Source organism: Cryptomeria japonica, chromosome 8, assembly GCF_030272615.1.
Source record: "Cryptomeria japonica chromosome 8, Sugi_1.0, whole genome shotgun sequence".
NCBI classification, from domain to species: Eukaryota; Viridiplantae; Streptophyta; class Pinopsida; order Cupressales; family Cupressaceae; genus Cryptomeria; species Cryptomeria japonica.
In genome coordinates, this window is record NC_081412.1 from 569,952,902 (window position 1) to 569,976,265 (window position 23,364).

Sequence of the window (23,364 nt, forward strand, 5' to 3'; positions counted from 1 at the left end):
ATGAAGAAGGCAATCCTATTGCCAAATTGGTCAGAGTCAAAAGAGATTGACCTGAATGTATTGATGAGAGAGGTCTTGAGTTTCTCCCGTGTATGGGTAGATATACAGATGAATAAATTAATTGATATGGGTGTTCCCTTCACTTATGAAAGGACGAAGTCGGAAGAGTCTACTTCCGAGCATGGTTAGAGGACTGTTAGTGATGTTAGGATTCATGCAGACGAAGAGAGTCAAGCTCCAAAGAGAAGGAAGAACAAGCCAAGAGAAGTCAAGGCCAAAGGGAAGAAGATTGAGGAGGTGAAGAAGAAACAAAAGACTATCATTCCTCCACCTTTTATTTTCTTCACCACCTCTCAGTGTCTCATCAATCAAAGTGATTGTAGTAACAGAGCAGAACAAGGAGACTCAACAATGTTCCAACATGGTGATACTACCAGGGAATATTCAGGAGTTACATGCCACAGCGACATCTGCACCTCCGAATGAGAATGATGATCAGCCGGGATCCCCTACTGTCCTTTTGGAAGTTAGTTTGGTAAATGAGGTATACGATTGGACCAGGAATAATCCTGATGATGATGATGATGTTATCTCGGCATTGAGAGGACTTGATCGAGAAATGTGTCTCGATGATGGCATGAAGATGGCCGCTATTCCTGAATGGCTAATGGGAAGTATGGGGAAAAGTAAGAAAATGATAGAGATATAGCCTATTGACGACATTGATGACTACCTATCTAGGAGTGCTGAGGAGAAAGAACCCAAGAGAGTGGAGATTTTGTTGCACATAGCTAGAGATGAGACAAGAATGTAGATTGCACAGATTGTTGTTCCTATTGCAGGCGTGACAACAGACATTGCTACTCCTATGGATTTCCAGATCACTTCAGTTACCCTTGGTCGTACATCCAGAAAGCAAGAATTTCAGGAGGTTGTTGAAAAGCAATCGATGCAAGATTAGACAGAGAGATTGCGGAGAAAGAAAGGTACAGAGAAGAGAATATCAAACTTAGAGAGTATATTGCAGGGATAAGGCGTGAAAATCCCACCCTTATTTCTCCTATTGTAGTTGACCATGGAATGCATTCACACTATGAGGCAACGAGAGGTACACTCTCAGAGGTGGAAAAGTGGATTGAAAATACAAGAAAGTAGGCAGATGATTTCTTTACTTAGTTTGTCCATGCATATGATAGGACAATAGGGCTCACATTCAAAATCCAGTATTTGGAGGGAGTTTGGGAAGAATTCCGGCTTATTCAAGAGAAGACTATTCCACGCCTCCAGGCTTTGAAGAAGATTCCTAATTCCACCTTGGTCAACGAGAGCATTGTGCACAGTGGAGACAGATACGATTTCCATGGCTGGTATTGTTCATTAGCCGTGAAGAAATCAACTTATGAGAATGCCTAGTTGAGTTGTATGGAGATGGAAGGATTGATTCAGGACATTCAGATGAAGATCCTTGCCTTGATTGAGGAATTATTGGGTGTCGATGTTAGTGATGCTAGTGGTTTACACTTAGCCCAATTAAGAGACAAGATGAAATTTATGTATTTTTGCCAATTGGACTCTTTGAAGAAGAGTCAGATAGACGACTTGGTCTCTTTGTTGATTCATGTTCATAGTTCACAGAAGCTCATGCTAGAATGGGAGAACACTTCGGATGCTTGCTCGGATACACTAGACGTGATTGATTTACAACAGGATACCTTGCCTAGCATTTCCATGGAAGAGTTAGATTCAGTATTGGCTAGATTCTTGGAGTATGCTAGGAGAGAGAGAGATGCAGGGAGGAATCTTCTAGAAGATTCCCTATTTGATGACTAGGTATCTTTTCATTGGGCCATATGTTGGTGGCACCATTTTTTATGTAAACCCTAATTAGGGCAATTCTAGGGTTTTGTTGGCATGATCTCAGTCGTTGATCTTGAATCAATCTTGGCCATCCATTTTGTAAGAGACTCTATATATGCCTCCTTGTCTCTCATTTGTAAGAGATTTTTTGTAGAATTGTTGGTATATGCTACAACTATTTGAATCATAATCATTGTTCAATTGTTGGTGATTTTGCTCTTCAAGTGTTGTATTTGCATTCATGGTTCTCAATTCCTCCAAGTTAGATTAGAATTTATTTTCATGTATGTTAGATTGAGTGGAATCCTTAATCCATACCACTAACCTCTTGCCTCCAGTAAGTGCACCTTGTGTGGTCAACTGGAAATTTAAGTAAGCTTAACTTCAACTATTACGCATCCCTTGACAAGCATCAACTTGGATGGTGTCAACGTTGGATGGTGATAGCCTGAAAATCTTTAAGCATACCTTAGACGATTGCACTAAGCTTGTGTCAATACCTGTTTGTGAGACCTTGCCTAGTTTGATTCCACTAGATCCATTCAGCATTTCCTACATTCCTAGGCTTAGAATAGATTTCCTGAACCCTATTCCTTTTCCCCCTTTTTTTAGTAAGAAGTAAAATCCAGAGCCATATTGATAAATCTTAAGTTGCCAACACACTTACTCCGCATCTTCATGATAATCCAAACTTTTGCGTAAGTCCCCAAGTGAACACGGCAATCCACATCGACCATTGAGTTACCCACTCGTCAAGCCCTGACATGTAGAAACCTTGGAATCATTTTAGTTGGTCTCATTCTTAGCATTTGAGGTGATTTTGTTCAAGAGAGAGTAAATTATCTTGGTAATTTATTCTGTAATGTTATGTGCCTAAAACACACATCAACAAGAGCTAAGCCAGGTCTAAATGCTGAAATTTCCATTCGATGGCACCCTTAACCAAATCATACGATGTGGATTGCCTTTATTTTAGGAACAATATGGTGAAACCACTTCCTCTATTGTATACAATATAAGGTATCATTCTCTTTATTACTCTATAAAGTCGTCTTTATCAAAGGTAAAGAATGTGAAGTAAATCTTCCATCTGTTTTAGGGTCATTTCCCACAGTTTCAGTGAATGCTGGAATTCATCCATGGATTCAACTTTTAACTAAAATGACCTTTCAATTTCTGCATGAACCAAAAAGGTCACAAACTTTTCCCTAACAATCTAACCAGTCTTCTTAATAGATAAGAGAAACTTAACCTAGAGATTAATGTCTACTTGTAGATGGCCACTGGAACAAAAGAAACACATGCAATATAGCAGAGCATATGACCAATTTTCCCTATACAATGACTTTCATCCCAAATAATGAATATGACTTGTCCAATTTCAGTTCCATCTCATTTCAACTAGACAATGCATTACCGAAATGCTCAAAATTTCTATATTTAGGAATGTTGAGCTGATGGGTTTGGAAATCTCAGTTCAAGTAATGTTGGCAAAAAGGCAGGTGCACAACCCACCAAACAGATTATTCACAAAATGATTGAAAGGCAGCGGCAAAAACAGATGAATCCTCTCTACTCAGAGCTAAGATCTCAATAATGTTCACATGCATCTTTAAGCGGTGATGGATGACATCAAAGCTAACTGCGTTGATTTTAAGATATGTTGCAAATGGTATATGCTTCACTCTAGCCTCACAGACATACCATATATATTTCAGAGAACACACAAAACACAATACAGAGCACAGAACATAGAATACAGTGTACAAAAAGATGCCATGAAATTGTATAAACTACATACCTTATGCACTCATGTCCTAAGTGCACTTGCCCTGGTTTGATGAAGAATGGTTCTGCTGTGAATGGAGATGGCTGTGCAAATTTAGGCCCATCACGTTTTCATTTAAATGCAAAGCCATTCCTAAAAATATAACAATTGCAATTTGATTATGCAGCTTTAAAGCAGAAAAGCAGAGTATAAAACCACACATATCTGCAGAGCTTTAAATTGAAGAAAAGCTGTTTAAAAAAGCTATGCTTATTCACCGCTTCCCTTTTTACACTACCAACTGTAAAAAATCTTTTTCTGCTGGTGAATTATAATTTCACGATTCTATCTTGAATGTTGTTTCCGAGTCTTTACAACGGCTCTGCAGAATTATGAATTTATGGGTGTTTTTTTGTGCAGATTTCTGAATGCATTTTTGTTGCCCTGTGCATCCTTTCACCACCACACCTTTGATTTGCTGCTTGGCAGTTATTCTGAGGGAAAACCACAGATTTTGAGGATGATTTTTCTAGTGAAATTTTTAGAATCTCCATGACAAATTTTCAGGGTGTCTTATCTTTTTTCCACTTTAGGGACAAGTAGTCGGGACTTGCTATATTGGAGGAAAATCACGGCATTCTTGTCTTACTGAATATTTGTTCAGATTCCAGAGCATGTGTTGTGCCAGTCAAGCTTTTACAGAGGGAAATGTTGGATTTGTGTTACAAATGAAGCTGTGGAAGTGTTTTTTTTCCTTACATTTCATGTTAATTGATGCCTTCTGGCAAGTTAAACCTAAGGGAAACTAAATTCCTGAATAGCTTTAAGATTTTTTGGTTTCCTGTGCTTCCTTAATCAGTCAATGAATCTGATTGGGAAGCATAGGCCTAAGGGTGAATGCAGAAACGTCCCTTCCTATTTCTGTGATAAAGAAAACAGCCTTTCAAATTTTCAAACTGTCATTTTTGTTTTGTTTGAGTTTTTTATACCAACCCAAGATCATGTTTGCAACCTGTTGTGATGTTTTCACACATTGCCCCATTGCAAATGAGGACCCCATCTTTTTTTCGCTTTCTTGGTTAGCTGTCTTAGTTTAGTTGTTGGGCTTGACAGTAGTTTAAGTGTCTTTAGCTATTAACCTTTTACTTGAGGAGGTGCAGTGCCTTAGGTTGTCAGGTAGTGATCAAGTCATGTCTCTCTCTTTATGATGGAATTGAGTTAGTTTAGCTCTCAGCCTCTCAAGGCCTTGGTGATGAACAATTTATGATGATCATTTCATTTGATCATTACCATGTAGCTTTCAAGTTCTAGGATAGGATAGGAATGTTGAGTCTAAGTGTGGAGAACTGTCGGACGGAGTGAAATGCTTGGTGAGAGGGTAGTCAGGGCATAAAGAAGCCTCGTAGAGATGAGGTTACTTTCATAAGTTGAATGGAGAACCCATGAAATAGATGAAGTAAATGATAGAAGCAGCAAAATGGGACAAGTCAAGTCAGTGACCCCTCAAATCCATGACTTGCTTCATCACCACTTCAAGTGGATGCCTAAATCCCCGACCAGCTTCTTCAAGCCACCTCCAGTGACCCTCAAAAGGTCCATCTATCTTGGGAGCATTTCCAGTTGGCTGTCAAAAGCCCGATCAGGATGAGCAGGCCCTTATACTCGGTGAAATTAACACTGATTGAGGTGAATACTTCAAGTTTTGAAGGATAATGATGTTTGAGATGGTAAAATCTGCTAAGAGAGAGTGGAAATGCCTTGAAATGTTCATTGAGTGAGTGATATTGATGCTTTGGAGCCACTTCCAGTGATCCTCCAAATCCACAACCCTCTTGACCACTTCCACTTGGGGATGAAATCCAGGACCAGCTCTAGTCACTTCCACTGAGCACCCAAAACCCTGCCTAAAGACTTAATGTTTGCACTGCTAGAGATGAATGATTTCAATGTTTAAGCAAAACAAGTGATCAAGTTGATGATAAGATGCAAAGGCTTCAGGAGGAAGATGTTACTTCCAGTTGGTCACTAAAAGTCCGACCTGCTTGCTATCATTTTCAATAGGGGTCAAAATCTACGACCACCTATGGTCATTGTCACTGGCACCCCCAAAGCCCGATCACATTGCTGATTTCCAGTAGCAACTCAAAACCACGACCTACTTGATGTCATTTCCAGTTAGTCAAAACCCCGACCTGCTCCAAGTCACTGTCAGTGACCCTCGAAACCACGACCTGCTCCAAGAAACTGTCAGTGACACTCAAAATCCACGACTACTGTCAGTGATCCCACAAAAACCCAACCACCTTTGGATATTACTTCCAATGAACCCTTCAATCCACGGCCAGGGGCAAGCAGATAAGAATCAGACCTATAAAGCTATAAGATCAAACTTCAAAAATAAAAAAATCAGACCTGCTGATTTGTCTACAACATGGTGGAAACACCAATCAGACCTGAAGTCAGTAAAATCAGACATAAGATCAGAAATCAGAGCATCATTAGGAGGATATATCAGGTTAGAAAACTTGGAAATTGTATGAAATCTATATATATCATAGGTGTTTGATGCTAGCTTGTTGTTGCAGGTGATCAAATGAAGGAACTAGCTCCACCAACATCAAGATCTAAACATGCAGGAAAGTGGAGGAAAGCTTCACTACTTTAGGGAGAGATCAGGCTATCCAAGGAAGGCAGATGGGTGTTTCACCAATAACAATGCAAGGAGGCAAACCAATGTCATGGAGGATCCAACACATTCAAGGCAAGGAGATGGATTGCCATTCATAATGAACATTCCATATTCATCAATGTTGCAAGAAAGAATAAAGAATCATCATCACAAGATGAAAATCAACATCAAGATAAAGCAATGAACTGAACGGTTGCTCAAGCACATCAAGGCATTCACATTGATGGATGTAAGAGAGGGACATCACATCATGGAGGCAGTAAAGAAACACACTACAAAGAAGGAGAAAGAGCAGACACAAGTGAAGAAATCATGTTTCAAGGATGAATATTCAACACCTTCAAGGACACCATTGAATGAAGGATGAAGAGATAGCAATGAGCATGCAAGATCAAGAGCTAAGATATTCAAAGACATCATATTGATGATGAAAGAAATGTTATGACTATCTTGAATTTCCTCTGGAAATCCAAGAATCATCGCCAGTATAGCAAGTGAAGGTGATCAAGTCCGAGAGATGATGCAATTTGGGAATATCTCCCACCATCACTTCAGTCACTGCAGGCGGTTGGAAATGTTGAGTATCAAGAGATATTGCCTGAATCACAAACTATTCCTTGTGATGAGTTACAAGAGGAGCAAGCTGAGGTTACTTTCATAAGATGAATGGGTAACTCATGAAATAGACGAAGTAAGTGATAGAAGCAGCAAAATGGGACAAGTCAAGTCACTTCCATTGACCCCTCAAATCCACGACTTGCTTCATCACCACTTCTAGTGGATGCCTAAATCCTTGATCAGCTTCTTGGAGCCACTTCCAATGACCCTCAAAAGGTTAAACCACCTTGGGAGCATTTCTAGTTGGCTGTCAAAAGCCCGATCAGGATGAGCAGGTCCTTATACTTGGTGAAATTAACACTGATTGAGGTGAATACTTGAAGTTTTGAAGGATAATCATGTTTGAGATTGGTAAAATCTGCTAAGAGAGAGTGGAAATGCCTTGAAATGTTCATTGAGCAAGTGATATTGATGCTTTGGAGCCACTTCCAGTGACCATCCAAATCCACGACCCTCTTGACCACTTCCACTTGGGGGTGAAATCCACGACCAGCTCTAGTCACTTCCACTGAGCACCCAAAACCCCGCCTAAAGACATAATGTTTGCACTGCTAGAGATGAATGATTTCAATGTTTAAGCAAAACAAGTGATCAAGTCGATGATAAGATGCAAAGGACTAAGGACAAAGATGTTACTTCCAGTTGGTCACCAAAAGTCCGACCTACTTGCTATCATTTCCAGTAGGGGTAAAAATCCACGACCATCTATGGTCATTGTCAGTGGCACCCCAAAAGCCTGATCACATTGCTGATTTCCAGTAGCACCTCAAAACCACGACCTACTTGATGTCATTTCCAGTTGCTAGTCAAATCCCCGACCAGCTCCAAGTCACTATCAATGACCCCTCAAAACCCTGACCTGCTCCAAGACATTGTCAATGACACTCAAAATCCATGACCACTGTCAGTGATCCCTTAGAAACCTGACCACCTTTGGATATTACTTCCAATGACCCCTTCAATCCATGACCAGGGGCAAGCAGATAAGAATCAAACCTATAAAGCTAAGATCAAACTTCAAAAATAAAAAAATCAGATCTGCTGATTTGTCTACAATATGGTGGAAACACCAATCAGACCTTTAAGAGCTCCAAATCAGACCTGAAATCAGTAAAATCAGCCATAAGGTCAGAAATCACAGCATCATTAGGAGGATATATCAGGTTAGGAAACTTGGAAAATATTTGAAATCTATATATATCGTAGGTGTTTGATGCTAGCTTATTGTTGTTGCAGGTGATCAAATGAAGGAACTGGCTGCCACCAACACCAAGATCTAAACATGCAGGGAAGTGGAGGAATGCTTCACTACTTTAGGGAGAGATCAGGCTATCCAAGGAAGGCAGATGGGTGATTCACCAATAACAATGCAAGGAGGCTAACCAATGTCATGGAGGATATAACACATTCAAGGCAAGGAGACAGATTGCCATACATAATAAACACTCCATATTCATCAACGTTGCAAGAAAGAATAAAGAATCATCATCACAAGATGAAAATCAACATCAAGATAGAGCAATGAATGGAAGGGTTGCTCAAGCACATCAAGGCATTCACATTGATGGATGTAAGAGAGGGACATCACATCATGGAGGCATCAAAGAAACACACTACAAAGAAGGAGAAAGAGCAGACACAAGTGAAGAAATCATGTTTCAAGGATGAATATTCAACACCTTCAAGGATGCCGTTGAATGAAGGATGAAGAGATAACAATGAGATGCAAGATCAAGAGCTAAGATATTCAAAGACATCATATTGATGATGAAAGAAATGTTATGACTATCTTGAATTTCCTTCGGAAATCCAAGAATCATTGCCAGTATAGCAAGTGAAGGTGATCAAGTTAGAGAGATGATGCAATTTGGGAATATCTCCCACCATCACCTCAATCACTGCAGGTTCTTGGAAATGTTGAGTATCAAGAGGTATTGCTTGAATCACAAACTATTCTTTGTGATGAGTTACAAGAGGAGCAAGTTGAGGTGGCGTCTGGTCATCTTCAACCCAATCGCATCATTCCAAGTAAAGGGTGTCCATATTCAATATATCTGACTCATCCAATGAGGCGGATAACTAGTACATGTGGGCCCAAAGTTTGATATACCTAACCTCATCATTTATTGGTCAACATTCAAAGGAGGACATGTGTCCTATCTAATGTAATTTTATCATTGGTCAAGCATTAAATGCTATATAATGGGTGTAACAAACCCTTATTAGGGTTTCTACCTTTCAATCTTGGCCATTGATGTGGATTTGATCTTGGCCGCCTATTTGTATAAAGAGCACTATATAAGGCTCTACTCTCTCCTTTGTTAAAGTTAATAGTCAATAGTTAATAGTTCATTAGCAGACAATAATTAGATAGTAGCTAGAGTAGAGTTGGAGGAGAAGGCAGAAATTATTGCCAAGCTTGTAAATAAAAATCCTTTTCATTGAATTTATTGCGGAATGTGTTGTTTCTTCTACATAATTGCATGGTTTCTTGTTATATCCTCATGTTAGATGATGTTCATTAGATGGATGAAAGCTATTGTGAATGATTAGTGGTGAAGTTCATATGTTCATACTACTAGTATTTTGCTGATTGTAAAGTACCTTGTGTGGTCAATTGAACTCTCTATATGAGCTTAACTTTGATTGTTAGTCACTCATTGATATGCATTACATTGATGGTGTCTATGTTGTTGGTAGTAATTTGAACATCATTTTGCTCTCCTTGGAAGATTGCACTGGCTTTGCCTAGTTGTTCCTTGCATGGCGAAACAAAGCATGGTTGAATTTCACTACGTCATTCATAGTCTCTTACATTCCTAGAACTAGACTAGCTTCCTAAACCCTCATCCTTCTATCTTTTTTTTTTCAAGTCACTTAAAATTCTACATTCCAGCAGCATCCAAACATTCAGGTTCAACGTAAGTCCCCCTTGTGATTCCAACATATCACATCACAATCACTGAGTCTATTCATGTATAAGGTCAAGACTTGACTATTGGAACCTTGGAGTCGTCTCGTTTGATCATATTGTTTAGCATCTTAGAGGTCTTTGTTCAAGAGAGGATAAGATACCTAGTAATTTATGCTTTGTTTGAAGGTGTCATAAAAAAACACATCAACACAACCCATTGGGATCAAGAGCACAAGTTTAAGTTGATAACTCTTTGGTTAAGAGTGAAGGATTTAGGGGTGTCGATTCTACCAAAGATGCCTAGGGCATGATCCCAGCTTCATCCCTTTTTGTTGCATCTCCGAGGGATTTGAACCTTGGTGTATGGGGGAATCAATGGAGCTACAATCTATTGGTCGAATACATCATTTTAAATTTAATATCTTCTAGAAACAAATCATCAGACAAAATTTGAAGTTTGTAGAAGTTGATTGGCAAGTTTTGATCCCAACTTCCAGTTGGTTACAGGAAGACAATATTGTCAATTGCAGTCCTGATAAAAGAATACAATCGCAAGAGGCAATGATTGCTCCTTTGAAACAGCCATAAACACTCCAATCTTATAAATTTTAGGCTTTAGCACATTCAAAAGGTAGTTTTTGAAATTAAATATCAGCAGGTATAGATCTTGTTAAACCAAAAAAGTAAAACCAAGGCTAATTAAGAAACCCTTCAGGATAATTGTTTGAGAGCATGGTTCGTTTCAATAAGTAGTTAGAGGCAATTGCCAGGTAAGCCTAAGAGTTCAACCTTCATGTTGAAGGCCTTTTGAAGATTTCCAATCCAATATATGCTAGCCATAGCTTCACTTGAGACCTTTAAGATATAAATTTGGACAAGGCTTGGATGACTTGGATGGTACCCTGTGATTCGGTTTCAATGCACTTGATAACATGTAGAAGCTTTGGAGGCAAACAAAAAATTGTTGCCCCCTTTTAACAGGGCTTTTTTGATCAGGATATCAGTCAACTTGAGAATTGATTAAATTAAAATTCTAAAACTTTCAAGCTGTATAGCAAGGACAATGAATGAGCTGTTACCTGAAAATACAGAGTTTTATCTCAAATTCCCACTCCTTTGGTAGTCAGTCTGCTACCTGAATTTCCGCACCTTGCTCATCTTCTTAGTTCTCCTCTCTTGACATTAGGAGAGAGAGTCTGAAATTATGTACTAGCAATGCAACAAAGTGCTAGGGGGCAAGTTTATCAAATGTAGTGTGAATTCACTTGTATTTTCTTTGGCACAGATTCTTAATGAGGTTTTTACTTAGGGTTTCCACTGTCTTAATCCCTATTTATAATCAATACTGTTCAAAAGCCAAGATATAGTTCATGATGTGGGTTTCACATCAGTGTATATTATTAAGCTCAGTAAAACTGAAGTTAGGATTTTCCTGTATCTTCAAGGGTACTCTATCCGCATATGAGTTAACCCTTGAAGGAGAATTTGTGGAGATCGTGACAACACATAATTGTTTGGGAGTCCAGCTTACTGGTCCATCTGTTATTATGAAGTTTGATTCTGATTGCGTTCGCAGGAGATGTTTCACTCTCATTTTGGAGAGTCGGTGCATTCCTTTGTTGCTGGTTTGTATTTGGGTTTGTTGGTTCACCAATTTATTATTTTTCTCAGAATCATTTTGGCTGGGGTAGTCTGTTCAATAGTAATATGTACATATATTATTGTGACATTTAAATATATGTGTGCACACGCACACACACATATGTATACATACACACATAACACATATATATACATGTATACATATAACATATACATACATACATATGTATGTGTATATATGTACACACACACACATTTTTTCACAGAATCAGGCGGAAAACTCAATCATTTATGAATAAGGCTCTTCCACCAAAAAAGAAAATCCAATTTTTTGTCATTTTTTTGAACATTAGAGCTGTTTTTTTTAGCATTCAAGCAGCACCATGAAGGTTGCACACCAAGGTCACTGCATTCAGCCCTCAAAAGCTGGGACTCTGCTCCCAGGGCCCCATGAGGGGCACTGCCTCTTCACCACCTTGTGGCTCTGCCCCCAAATGCCCACAAGGGGCACTGTCGCACAACCCCAACCCCAGACCCCACTCTGGTTTTAAACAGCAAAAATTAAAAATTGTTTTGGACCCATGTTTATCACAAATGAAGTTTGAAATATTGATGCAGATATGTAATTTATAATCATATTGACTCGGTGATGTGAATTGAATTTGTTTTTAACTTTTTATCTACAAAAGAAGGAACACTACTTATGACCTTCAAGAAATCAGTTTTATGCATGTTTTTAAGATTGTTTTACATATGTATGTATTTTTGAATTTTCAGAAAATTTGTTAAGATTTTGCTGAGTCCAAAATTTTGAAATTTTTGGGTCTACTGAGTTATTACCAAGTCCAAGTTTTTCAATTATTATCATGACTGCAATTAACTTGCGTTTGGTGCTTTGTGCATACAGGAATATTTGATTCTAATGCTTGTGAAATTGGTGTCCATCCAATAATCAAAATCAAGGTAACCTGTATTATATTGAGCAAAATTTGCACACAAATTAGTCATGGAGATGCAGTGCAAGGATGGACCAGCGCCATTGGGAAAACTGTTCAAGCAGGGTGCAGAGGGTGTGAGTAGCTTGGTTATGTTATTATTTCCTTAATCTTGTTTCAACCATGCTCTTCAATGTATTCTTTCTTTTTCTTAGGTAAAATGGGTTCTTGCATGCAGAGAATATTTGAGAGTTTATTTATGGGAAGAAGGGCCATTATTAAGGAGCGTTTCTCAAAGAAGTATAGGCATCCTATTTTGGATTCAAAGTTGACCCTAAAACGTCTTTATGGGGTCAGGATATACAAAGAATTACCAAGTTTCAATTTTTTTTGTTGTGTTATATTGATAATCATGCAAGATAATTGAAATGATTTGAATTAAAATGTATAGGAAGCACGATGCATGACCAAGGCTAGAAGGCTTGGAGTGGCAACTCCCACTCTTTTTGCCCTGGATTCTGAGATGCATACACTGACATTTGAGTATATAGATGGCCCTTCTGTCAAAGAGGTGCTTTTGCAAGCAGGGTCACTTCCTGGTTATGGTACACCTTTTTAGGAATATGTACATCCAACATGATTGATAATTTCGCTTTGAAGATGCCACTTTATACATTTCATTATTGCTTCATTGATTATTTCTTATATATATTTCACACAATATTTGCTTACTGGATTCTATTTGATCTTCCTTTATTTCTATATTTTAGTAATTTTCATGCCGTTTCTGAACTGATTTAAGTAACTATTGAGTAACAAGGTTTGTCTTGACTTCAGGGGAACAAATAGAGGACATTGCTGTGCAGATAGGTAGAGCTGTTGGACAGTTACATGATGGAGGCTTGGTGCATGGCGATCTAACCACATCAAATATGATAATTCATGGTGATTCCAAACAGTTGGTATGATGGTGTTTTTAAAGATTTATCATTGTATTTTGGAGAGTAGCCATTGCAAAAAGAATGAAACGACAAAAACAAGAAATTGGACCATGAATTGTGAGGAATGTAGTGATGGTTATGGAGTCTGGTCACACCTATGCGATAAGTTAGAATCTTGATGCCCTCTACCTTTGCACGACTATTTATGACTTATTTGTTGTCTTTGTCTATGACCTTAACCTCTCCAAGAGTCCCCTTCTATTCCATGTCAATTTGCATGCAATTGACAATTCACAATAAACCAATGTCTCATTCCTATTTTAGTTTAGTGTCTGATAGCATATTTGAATATTCCACATTTCTTAAAATTTAAGTTTAAACTAATAATGGTACAAGATCACCTAAAATATTTCTTGAAATTGAATTTCCTATCCCTATCTTATAGGATGGTACAACCAGATATGCAATAAATTGAACACTCTATAGCTATCTAGTGGGATGCTTAAATGCAGACCCCTGAGTTTTATAGTTCTTTGTCAACCCCGAGTAAGGGCAGCGTGCATTTGACAATTCACAATAGACCAATGACTCATTACCTTAGTTTAGTGTCTGATAGCATATTCAAACATTCCCGATTTAGTAAAATAAATAATGGTCCAAGATCCCCTAAAATATTTCTTGAAATGGAATTTCCTATCCTCATCTTATAGGACGGTAAAACCAGATATGCTATAAATTGAACACTCTATCCCTACCTAGTGGGATGGTTAAATGCAGATTCCTGAGTTGTATAGTTCTTCGTCAATCCTGGGTATGGGAGCATGTGTTTGACAATTCACAATAGACCAATGACTAATTACCTATTTTAGTGTAGTGTCTGATAGCATATTCTTACATTCCCCATTTAGTAAAATTTAAGTTTGAACTAACAATGCTACAAGATCCCCTAAAATATTTCTTGAAATTGAATTTGCTATCCCTATCTTATAGGATGGTAAAAGCAGATATACCATAAATTAAACACTATCCCTATCTTATAGGATGGTAAAAGCAGATATACCATAAATTAAACACTCTATCCCTATCTAGTGGGATGCTCAAATGCAGACCCCTGAGTTCTATAGTTCTTTTTCAATCCTGAGTATGGGCATTCTTTCCAGGATTCCCTTTGAAGTTGTGTTCACTTGAATGTCTCATGTGTTTCTAAACATCTATATGACTAATTGCTTCATGTTGATCAATGCCTCAGGCACTACTGTAACATGTTCTCAAGTAGTTATTGCACAAAAGGTTTTATCATTTCATGCAATGCACAATGTCCTCTATTGATAATAAAGTGGTTAGGTTGATGACCAAATAAATCTATTTACATTCATTTCACTATCATGTACATCAACTTCTTAAGAAACCGAAGACCTTGATTTCTAATTAGCCGATAGGCTTTGTTTTAAGTGTGGACTTGCCTGTCCACATCTCCCTGTTATACCTGTCTCACGCCGTCAAACCACTACTAAACCTCTTTAAACCATGTTTTGATGCCACCAAACCATTTACCAATCACCTATTTTCCACTGCTCTACGTCCGTCGTTTTTACAGCCGTCCGTTTTCCCAGTCCATAACTATTCTCTTAAATGGGCGATTTTAATAGTTTCACCGTTTAGTAGTTTCGCGATTATAAAATTGCTGAAAGCAGTTTTGCGATTACTTTCCCGGTGCCTGAAATACGAAGTATTTTTATTGCCGTTGCAAGGCTTCGGATGATTTACTTAAAGTGGAAACAATGTGCCTTATACACTAATTAAGGTGAATGTTTAGTGTTTTAAAATATTACAGCCATTTACCTCTTTCATATACAGATGTATATTATTTCTATTTTTTATTTTTTTAATTTAATTTAATTTTTTATTTTTATTTTGTTTAAATATACCGATGTATATTTACCATTTATGAGAATAAATATTATTTTGTTTTAAGTTTTAAAATTTAAATAAATAAATAGAAAGTTAAATATATAAGTATATATAAAGGAAGGTGTTAAGATTTTTTATTTATTTTATAAATCAATTTAAAGTTAAATTTGTATATATTTATAAAATATTTTTTTATTTTTTATTATTACAATTCATTTAATAAATAATAAATAAAAATAACAAATTTATTGTTATACAATATTTTTGATGTTTTAATTTGAGTTTAATAATTATATTAAAATTATAAAGATATTCAAATGATAATCTAAAAAACGTTGCAATAAATTACATTTCCTAGTATTAGGATCTTCAATGTTATTTTACTCTACTAATAAATATCTTTAAGAAATCTATATAAAAGGAACGTAGATAAATATCTTTAAAAAACCTTTAAAAAACAGATTATAAATTAATTTGAATTAATTCTATTTATATTTTTAAATCTATTAATATAGAATTGATTTAAATTAATTTATAATTTCTTATATAAAAAAATAAAATTAATAATTATATAGATAAAATAATAAAAAATATATATTAAAGAAAAAAAAAAGAAAATAATAATATAACATAATAAATTAAATATTTTTTTTAAAATTGAAAATATATATTTTTTAAATACAAAGGAGGCATTTTTGTTGAGATTGTTTTATAAACTTATCATTAGTGTTAATGTTAGGATATGGATTAGGGTTAGGGTTAGGGTTAGGGTTAGAGTTGCAATTAGTGTTAGTGTTGGATTAGAAAATAGTATTAGGGTTAAAGTTAAGGTTATAGTTAAAATTAAAATTAGTGTTAGTTTAAGGGTTGGGTTAGGGTTAAGATTAGAATTCAATTAAGATTAAGATATAATTAATCTTGAGTTAAATTAGGTTTATGGTTAATAATTTTATTTTATATTAATTATATATTATAATATATTTATATTTAATAATAACAAAAATATCCTAATGAGTTTAAATTAAACTATAGTTATTAATGTAAAATTGACTTTTTCAATGTAATATTAAATTACATTTAAATTTTATCTTTAATTATCTATGTAATATTAAAATACATTTAAATTTCACCTTTAAAATTTGCTTTTAATGTGGGTTTAGATTTTAACGAGGCTTATAATAAATTTGAGCTCATCCAAACAGAATAGAATACAACGTTTTTAACGCTAATGAGCTGAAATATATAGGTATTGTGGATAGTAGTTTTGTAACATTAAGGTGGGAAAGTGAATATTAACACCTTAATTGATAGACATTCATCCAAGGTGAATGCAAAGCAATGGAGAGCATGATATGGAAAGCAATTTGTATGGTTCGTCATCACTAGATTTCATGATTATGTTCAATTTGAACTTTACAAATATCACTTGTATAATTGAAATTGTACCATAATAATGAAATTAATATACATATATCTTATTCTTATATTTGCAAGAGAACTTCATCTAATGTTATATTAAAATATATTTATATTTTCATTTAATTTCTTATTGACGTATCCCCTGAACTTTTCTATAAATGCAAGTGCTAGTTTTTAAAATGACTTTTCACCTTTTATATGGTCTCCTCTTCATATAAGAACACCAACGTATCAAATTTGAAATATATATTTCTTAGAATTTTGACTAAACACACTAAAAGATTTACTGACATATTTTGTTGTCATCCTAACTTGCTTGCATCAGACAGTCATTCTTCACCAGTATTTGGCCCTTAGCTTCTGCAATATACCATGGTGTGATTAATTTCTTGATATAACCTCCTAAAATATTTATACATCTTCGACTCCACTTCACTAACTAAAAGAATTATATATCTTTGGTTCATGATTCCTAGATCTATTCCAATTCAATGAGATGGCTACTACTTTTACAACCTCTCCTAACATCCATGGATGATGAACCAACAGAGAAAATAAAAGGAACTGGCAATGAACACCTGCTTCAGTAGCTTGGACTACGGATGAGGAGAATTTAGATACACTTAATTTAAGAGAGAAGTATATCCATGATGGCCATTATAAAGAGAACTGAAATATTATGCAAGATTTCTGGATTAAACTGTGTGAAAACTTGATGCAAAAGTGTTCACACTGTTTAATTCAGAAATCTTGTGTAATATCAATATGGACTGTAGAAATACAATGAATTTGAGAACTGAAATACCTCAGCAATATTATGTGAAGAGGGATCAGCATGTCTCCATCTGTATGTGAATCAATAGTATCTAAAATGTGCTTGATACCTCCACTGTTGAGATAAGGATGAAAGGAGTTTCTTGGCTGGGTATCCCTGTGGGTCCCATATAGAGATTTATGTCTAGAGAGAAAGAGCCAAGCAACTCAAATTAAGATAATGGTTAGCTGACATTTAGAGGCTTGGGAAAAGTTATTTAATGTTTTAGCATGATGAAATTGTCCTTGATTGATTCACATGATGCGCAGTGGAAACTATTCATCTCTATATTATTTTGTTTCTGGAACAGGTCTTGATTGATTTCGGTCTTAGTTTCACCTCTACATTGCCAGAAGATAAGGCTGTGGATTTATATGTACTTGAGAGAGCATTGTTGTCAATGCATTCTTCTAATGGGAATGTTGTAAGTTAACACGAACATAAATACTTCTCAATGGCACATGCTTGCTTTCTATTGCCAATGTATCTAATGTTTCTATGCTTGTTTTGGTATAGTAGTTGATAACTTGATTTAATAGTTGTTGAAAGATACTTGATTTCTTATCTTGCTGGTCTGCAGATGGAAAGAGTACTTGCTTCTTACAGAAAATCATCAAAACAATGGTCTGCTACCCTTAACAAGCTAGCTCAAGGTAAACCCGAGTTTCATGAAACATATGATGGTTATTGATAATTTGGTAGTGTAAATTTCCAAATGTGATATCCCATTAATCAATATTTATATTTTCTGCTTTTTTTCTTTATTTTTAGGAGTGTGTCAAATCATGATGCTTTATCAAGATTCGACTATATAGTTTGAGTCAAACTCATTGACCTATATTTTATGGATAATTGTTCACATAAATCCATATCTCATGAGCATGAATGGTCCACTTATTTATATGATGCTCACAAGGGTTGGGACTTCCTGAAGGGTCATCCATCCTAGTACTACTGACTCAAGCACAGTTAAATAATCCATCCTAGTACTACTCTGACTCTAGAGTGCTTAAGTCACCCATCCCAATATTACTCAACTCAAACATGCTTAAGCGTAGTATTTCTTCTGAGATCAACCCACCTAGATTGCTACCGCATTTGTAAAAACTACAGAAAATGTTGTGCCTTATGAACCATTCATTATGGATTCCCTTTAGTTCATATTGGGGGTAACTCCATGGTTAAGTGGTATTGAGATGGATGACCTCCTGGGAAACCCTGATGCTTTGCCCCTATAAGCATCACCTAGATGTAATTAGTGCTAAGTGGGCTTGATTGTGGGAGATATGAGAGGTGGGTTCATGTGAAATATAGGTCAGAGTTTGACCCAAAAACTATGGAGATGAATTCTGATAAAACATCATAATCCTTCTACTGAATATGAGGTTGATCTTACCTCGTTTAGTCCAATGTGTGCTGAATAGGTTTTTTATAATAAAAAACCATTCCACTGCTGCAGACCATCTTTGTTTGGAAACATGAGAGGTGGGTTCATGTGAAATATAGGTCAAAGAGTATGATCCAAAAACTATGCAGATGAATTCTGATAAAACATCATAATCCTTCTGCTGAATATGAGGTTGATCTTACCTCGTTTAGTCCAATGTGTGTTGAATAGGTTTTTTATTTAGAATAAAAAACCATTCCACTGCTGCAGACCATCTTTGTTTCCAACTCTGCTGAATAGGTTTTGAGTATACAAAATTAACCATTCTTGATCACTGCACTCATGTAGATATTTGTGGTTTGTTTTGCAGTTCGTTTGCGTGGTAGAAAGCGAACAATGGTGGGCTGACAATCACGAAGCATTATAAATGCTATCTAACTGTAAATGCATTATAAATGATATCTAACTGTAAATTTGTTAGTGATATGATTGTTTGCCAATGTTCAAGAAACGTCTAGTCTGATTCCAGGCTTTACATCTTCTTATTAAAAATAAGCTTTTGTTATTAAATATCGCGGCATTCAACATTACCTCACCGATTATGCAGAGCTTTTCTATTAACAAAAGCTAACCATTCTTGAACTCACAATTGGGAAAAGTTATATTGTTAAGATTTTCTAAATGTTGTGTGCCTTGTATTTTGATATCTCTGTACATCTTCTGTAGAGTTCAAACATTATTTCATCTATAGGGATAGACAACAATAAGAGTGGAACTGCTACTTGAAAAATTAGATTCATTCTTGCTTTCTCGTAAACATATTAGAGAAACTTTTGCAATTAGAATTTTTTGGGTTGTCTTAGCTACTAACGATTACTTAAATCAGGATCATCATTTGACAGTTACTCTCCTGCCTTACTTTCACTTCCGCTTCTCTCCCACTCCCCCTTTCCAGTCTTCGTCCTCTTCATATCAGGTCTAAATTTTTACTAACGCCCTAAACCCAGAGCATCTCTAAAAGCACCCTCTTGATACTTTCATTCTACCTCTTTCCAAGCTTCTATATCCCCAGATTCAGTCCAATATGAATAGAGAATCTCACACGGTTCACATCTAGCGAAAAAGTCTTCCATATAACTTCCCAGCTATGAAGGAAACTCCTTCAAAAGTCCAGTTTGCCATGGAAGAAATAGAAAGCAGGCTTTGGCTACTTAAGGAAAGAGCATCAATCTGTCATGGGGGCTTTTCCTAACCAAGAATACTAAGGATGTGGTTTAAATAAAAGTGGAAGCCCTTAAGAGTAGGAGCTTCATATGATGCTATCTTCTCCTCAAATCAAGAGGACCCAAATTTCAAAATAAGTCATGATTTGTCAAAGCATTTGGCCTATTTATGAAGCAGTGCCCCCCTGCATTCAAAGGAGTAGAAACTTCCAAGCCTTTTCCTAATTCGGTTTCATCGCTCTTAAGTGAATACTAACATAAACAATCACTATGCTAAATAGGAGGATTATTGAGGAATACATCACTTCATGTGATCTTACAAAACAGTTAAGATAAGATGCTGATAAGATGATGAGGATTATTGAGGAATACATCACTTCATGTGAAGGGAACAACTGGTAGACTATTTAAATTTACCCCAGAAAACCTTATTAAGATTCCTTTGAAGGTTAATAGCACCCCAAAGTTCCATATTCATCACAAATTAACTACCTTAATAATCTATAGTAACCCGAAAATAAAGCACAAAAAATACAAAAAAAACTAGAAGTATAGGGGTTGATCCCATGGTGCAATGGAAGTTGCAACTCTGTGTTGATACGGAGCTTTGTGGTTCGAATCGTCGGGCCAGCTCTTACCGATTCTGAAGTCTGTGCAGGTGATGTTGACAGACCAAACAAGTACCGTGCAGGCAATGTTGAAGGGGGTATTAATATCCCACTGGTAGTGGACGCGAGTGTAGATGTGGTCTGGTTTTCGGCCACATCAGATCAGTTGGTGCCGTAGCAGCGCAGGCCCCACTGGGCAGCAGTTGATCGAGGGAGGATGGATGCTGCGGAATTCGAGTGGAGTGATAAGGAGAGATCGAATGGAGCGATAAGGAGTTGATTGGAGTGATAAGGAGAAATATGGAGCGATAAGAAGTTAATCGGAGTGCTAAGGAGAAATATGGAGGGATAAGGAGAGAAGAATGAAGCGATAAGGAGAAGAAGGAATCGAGACCAGCATAAGAAAGACAAATTAGGGAGGTGTTAATAACTTAATACCTCAGATCAAGTAGCAATGTAATCATGGGGAGGGGGTCACCCAAATGTGACCCTCATTGGTTAGTCATTACCCATAAAAAAAAAAAAAAAATACTAGAAGTATAGGACCTATGTTATTGGGTCCCTCAAAACCCCCTTCATACCTATATGGATCTAGTTTGGGGCCAAGTCCGAGGCTGGTTTTCCACTAGGTCTGCTTAGAGTCCCAAGCAAGTACCTCGAGTTCCTTGTGGGTCCTTCAAAGAACCCATGTGCCTGAGTGGGACCCAAGGCAAACCTAGGCCAAACTAGGGTTAACCCATGGGGACCCAAGGGCCACTCAAAGAAAAAACAAAAATAACTCATTTTTTATAAACAGAACATTGCCAAATGCCTAATTTCACCCCTTTAGCAATGCATTTGTTAAAATGACATGCCCCATGATAGTTTTGTGTAGTTTCTAAGGCCTTAATTTGGGCTACGTGGTGGGTTTGTTGCTCCTTGGCCTCATTGGGGGTGTTGCCTAAAGACCCCCACGAGGGGTACTGACCCTCGTATCAATTGGGGTGTTGCCCCTAGACCCCCATGAGGGGCTCTAACCCTCAACCTTATTGGGGTCTCCACTCCCAGACTTCAACTAGCTATCGGGATCTCTTATCACATAAGAAACTTAAATACAATGAGAGGGTGACAAGGAACGGGATCTAATTCATAAATGTGTTGACTTAGACATTATCACTGCACAACTAGCCAAAAATCTCTTTAGATGAGGCAGCCTCTACATATGAAATGGCTAGTTGAAGTGCCATTGTAGCTCTTTTTGGTTCAAATGAAATTGGACAAAATGTTGACTTTGTTGCTTTTTATGAACAGCAATACTAAGATTATTAAATATCGATTGTCATACGCATTGTGTATTGACATTTGACAATTCACTAAACTATGAATTTATGAGTATTTTCATTTTTGTAAATTATGAAGTGTATAAATATTTTGTTTATTGGTGATTATAAGTACCAATGTTATTTTTTAGGTTCAATAAAAAGGTATCAATACTTTATATTTTATAAATTAATTATATATATATATATAATTGCTGTACCCATTCCTGTTGTTGTACCAAGACAGCATGTTAGTATATATGACTATCGTCCACCCCTCAGAAAACTAAAAATATGGCAGCTATCTGTTCAGAATAAAGCAGTGGCATCTAAGAATAATCTACAGTTAGCACCTCAAATAAATAAATAAAAGTGCCCAAACTTGAAACAAAATCTGCCACTAAATCAGCAGTTACAGAAATTAAATATAGGGTCTAATTTTCCAGTGCCTAACAGGTAGAATTAATCACTGAAATTGGGACTTCTGAATGCTTCCCCCAAAATTAGGGTTTCTAAACTACTGCATCCATACAGGGTATTGGGAAATAAAAGGTTTAACATATACACGCAACTTGAAAGACATGCCAAAGCTTTTCCTAGAGAAAATTCAAATTTGATTCCCTAAACCCCAAATCTCATACAAACCAAACTAGGGTTTTTAGCAGTCTAGCTTCAAGAGGTAGTTAGCAGATCTCTAGCAGTGCAAATTGCTTGTAAGCAATACCATAACAGGCATGCACTAACTGAATCAAAATGAAGAAACTTTGAATCTTGTAAGATGAACACAAAATTACTGTCAAAAGTTGGAATCCTAAGCTGTATCTTTTCATCGGTCACCGATCTTGCTAGGTTATTAACATTAAAAGCTGCGACTTTAAGACTAGAAACATAAAAATTCTTCACTTCCATTGCTCATCCTGCCAATGTTGAGACATAGTTTTAGCACTATGACTTGTATTGATATATCTATATTCTGAAAAGATTGGACTACATTGGTTTCTTTTTCCTTATCAGCATTCTAGTATCCCCTGCTTATCTCCAAGTACAGCCATGATTATTGTTGAATTAAGAGAGAGAGAATACAGCACACATGAAATTAGATATTACCACAAAGAATCTCATCATTAGATTTTCGAATGGTAGTGTTACCTCATGAATACTGACATGAAATAGTTATATTCAGACAAGACATAGCATTGTTTAGAAAAGAACGTGAAAGTTTATTCCTTTGATCAAAACCTCAATGTTAATTCTACCCGTTTTTCTTCCCCATCTCCAATATCTATTTATTTGACTGGTGCTTGATGCCATTTTAGGTTTCCTTGACAAATAGCAAAAAGAGGGTATCATTCTCTTGTAAATTCTGGTTTACTTTCAAAT

The 23,364-nt window shown here is 36.4% G+C and overlaps 1 protein-coding gene across 2 annotated transcripts in view; it reads left to right on the top strand.

Annotated features, from left to right (window-relative positions):
* Positions 1–19,654, top strand: part of LOC131030586 (uncharacterized) — a 57,968-nt gene extending 38,314 nt beyond the window's left edge. For both annotated transcript variants that reach the window (XM_057961452.2, XM_059209563.1), the window contains exons 2-8: positions 12,356–12,520; positions 12,622–12,735; positions 12,835–12,988; positions 13,221–13,345; positions 17,779–17,892; positions 18,049–18,121; positions 19,226–19,654. In XM_057961452.2, coding sequence (XP_057817435.2) covers positions 12,455–12,520; positions 12,622–12,735; positions 12,835–12,988; positions 13,221–13,345; positions 17,779–17,892; positions 18,049–18,121; positions 19,226–19,263 — 684 coding nt within the window. In that variant the 5' untranslated portion in view covers positions 12,356–12,454 and the 3' untranslated portion in view covers positions 19,264–19,654. The remainder of the gene's footprint in view (positions 1–12,355; positions 12,521–12,621; positions 12,736–12,834; positions 12,989–13,220; positions 13,346–17,778; positions 17,893–18,048; positions 18,122–19,225) is intronic.
* Positions 19,655–23,364: the final 3,710 nt, after the last annotated feature.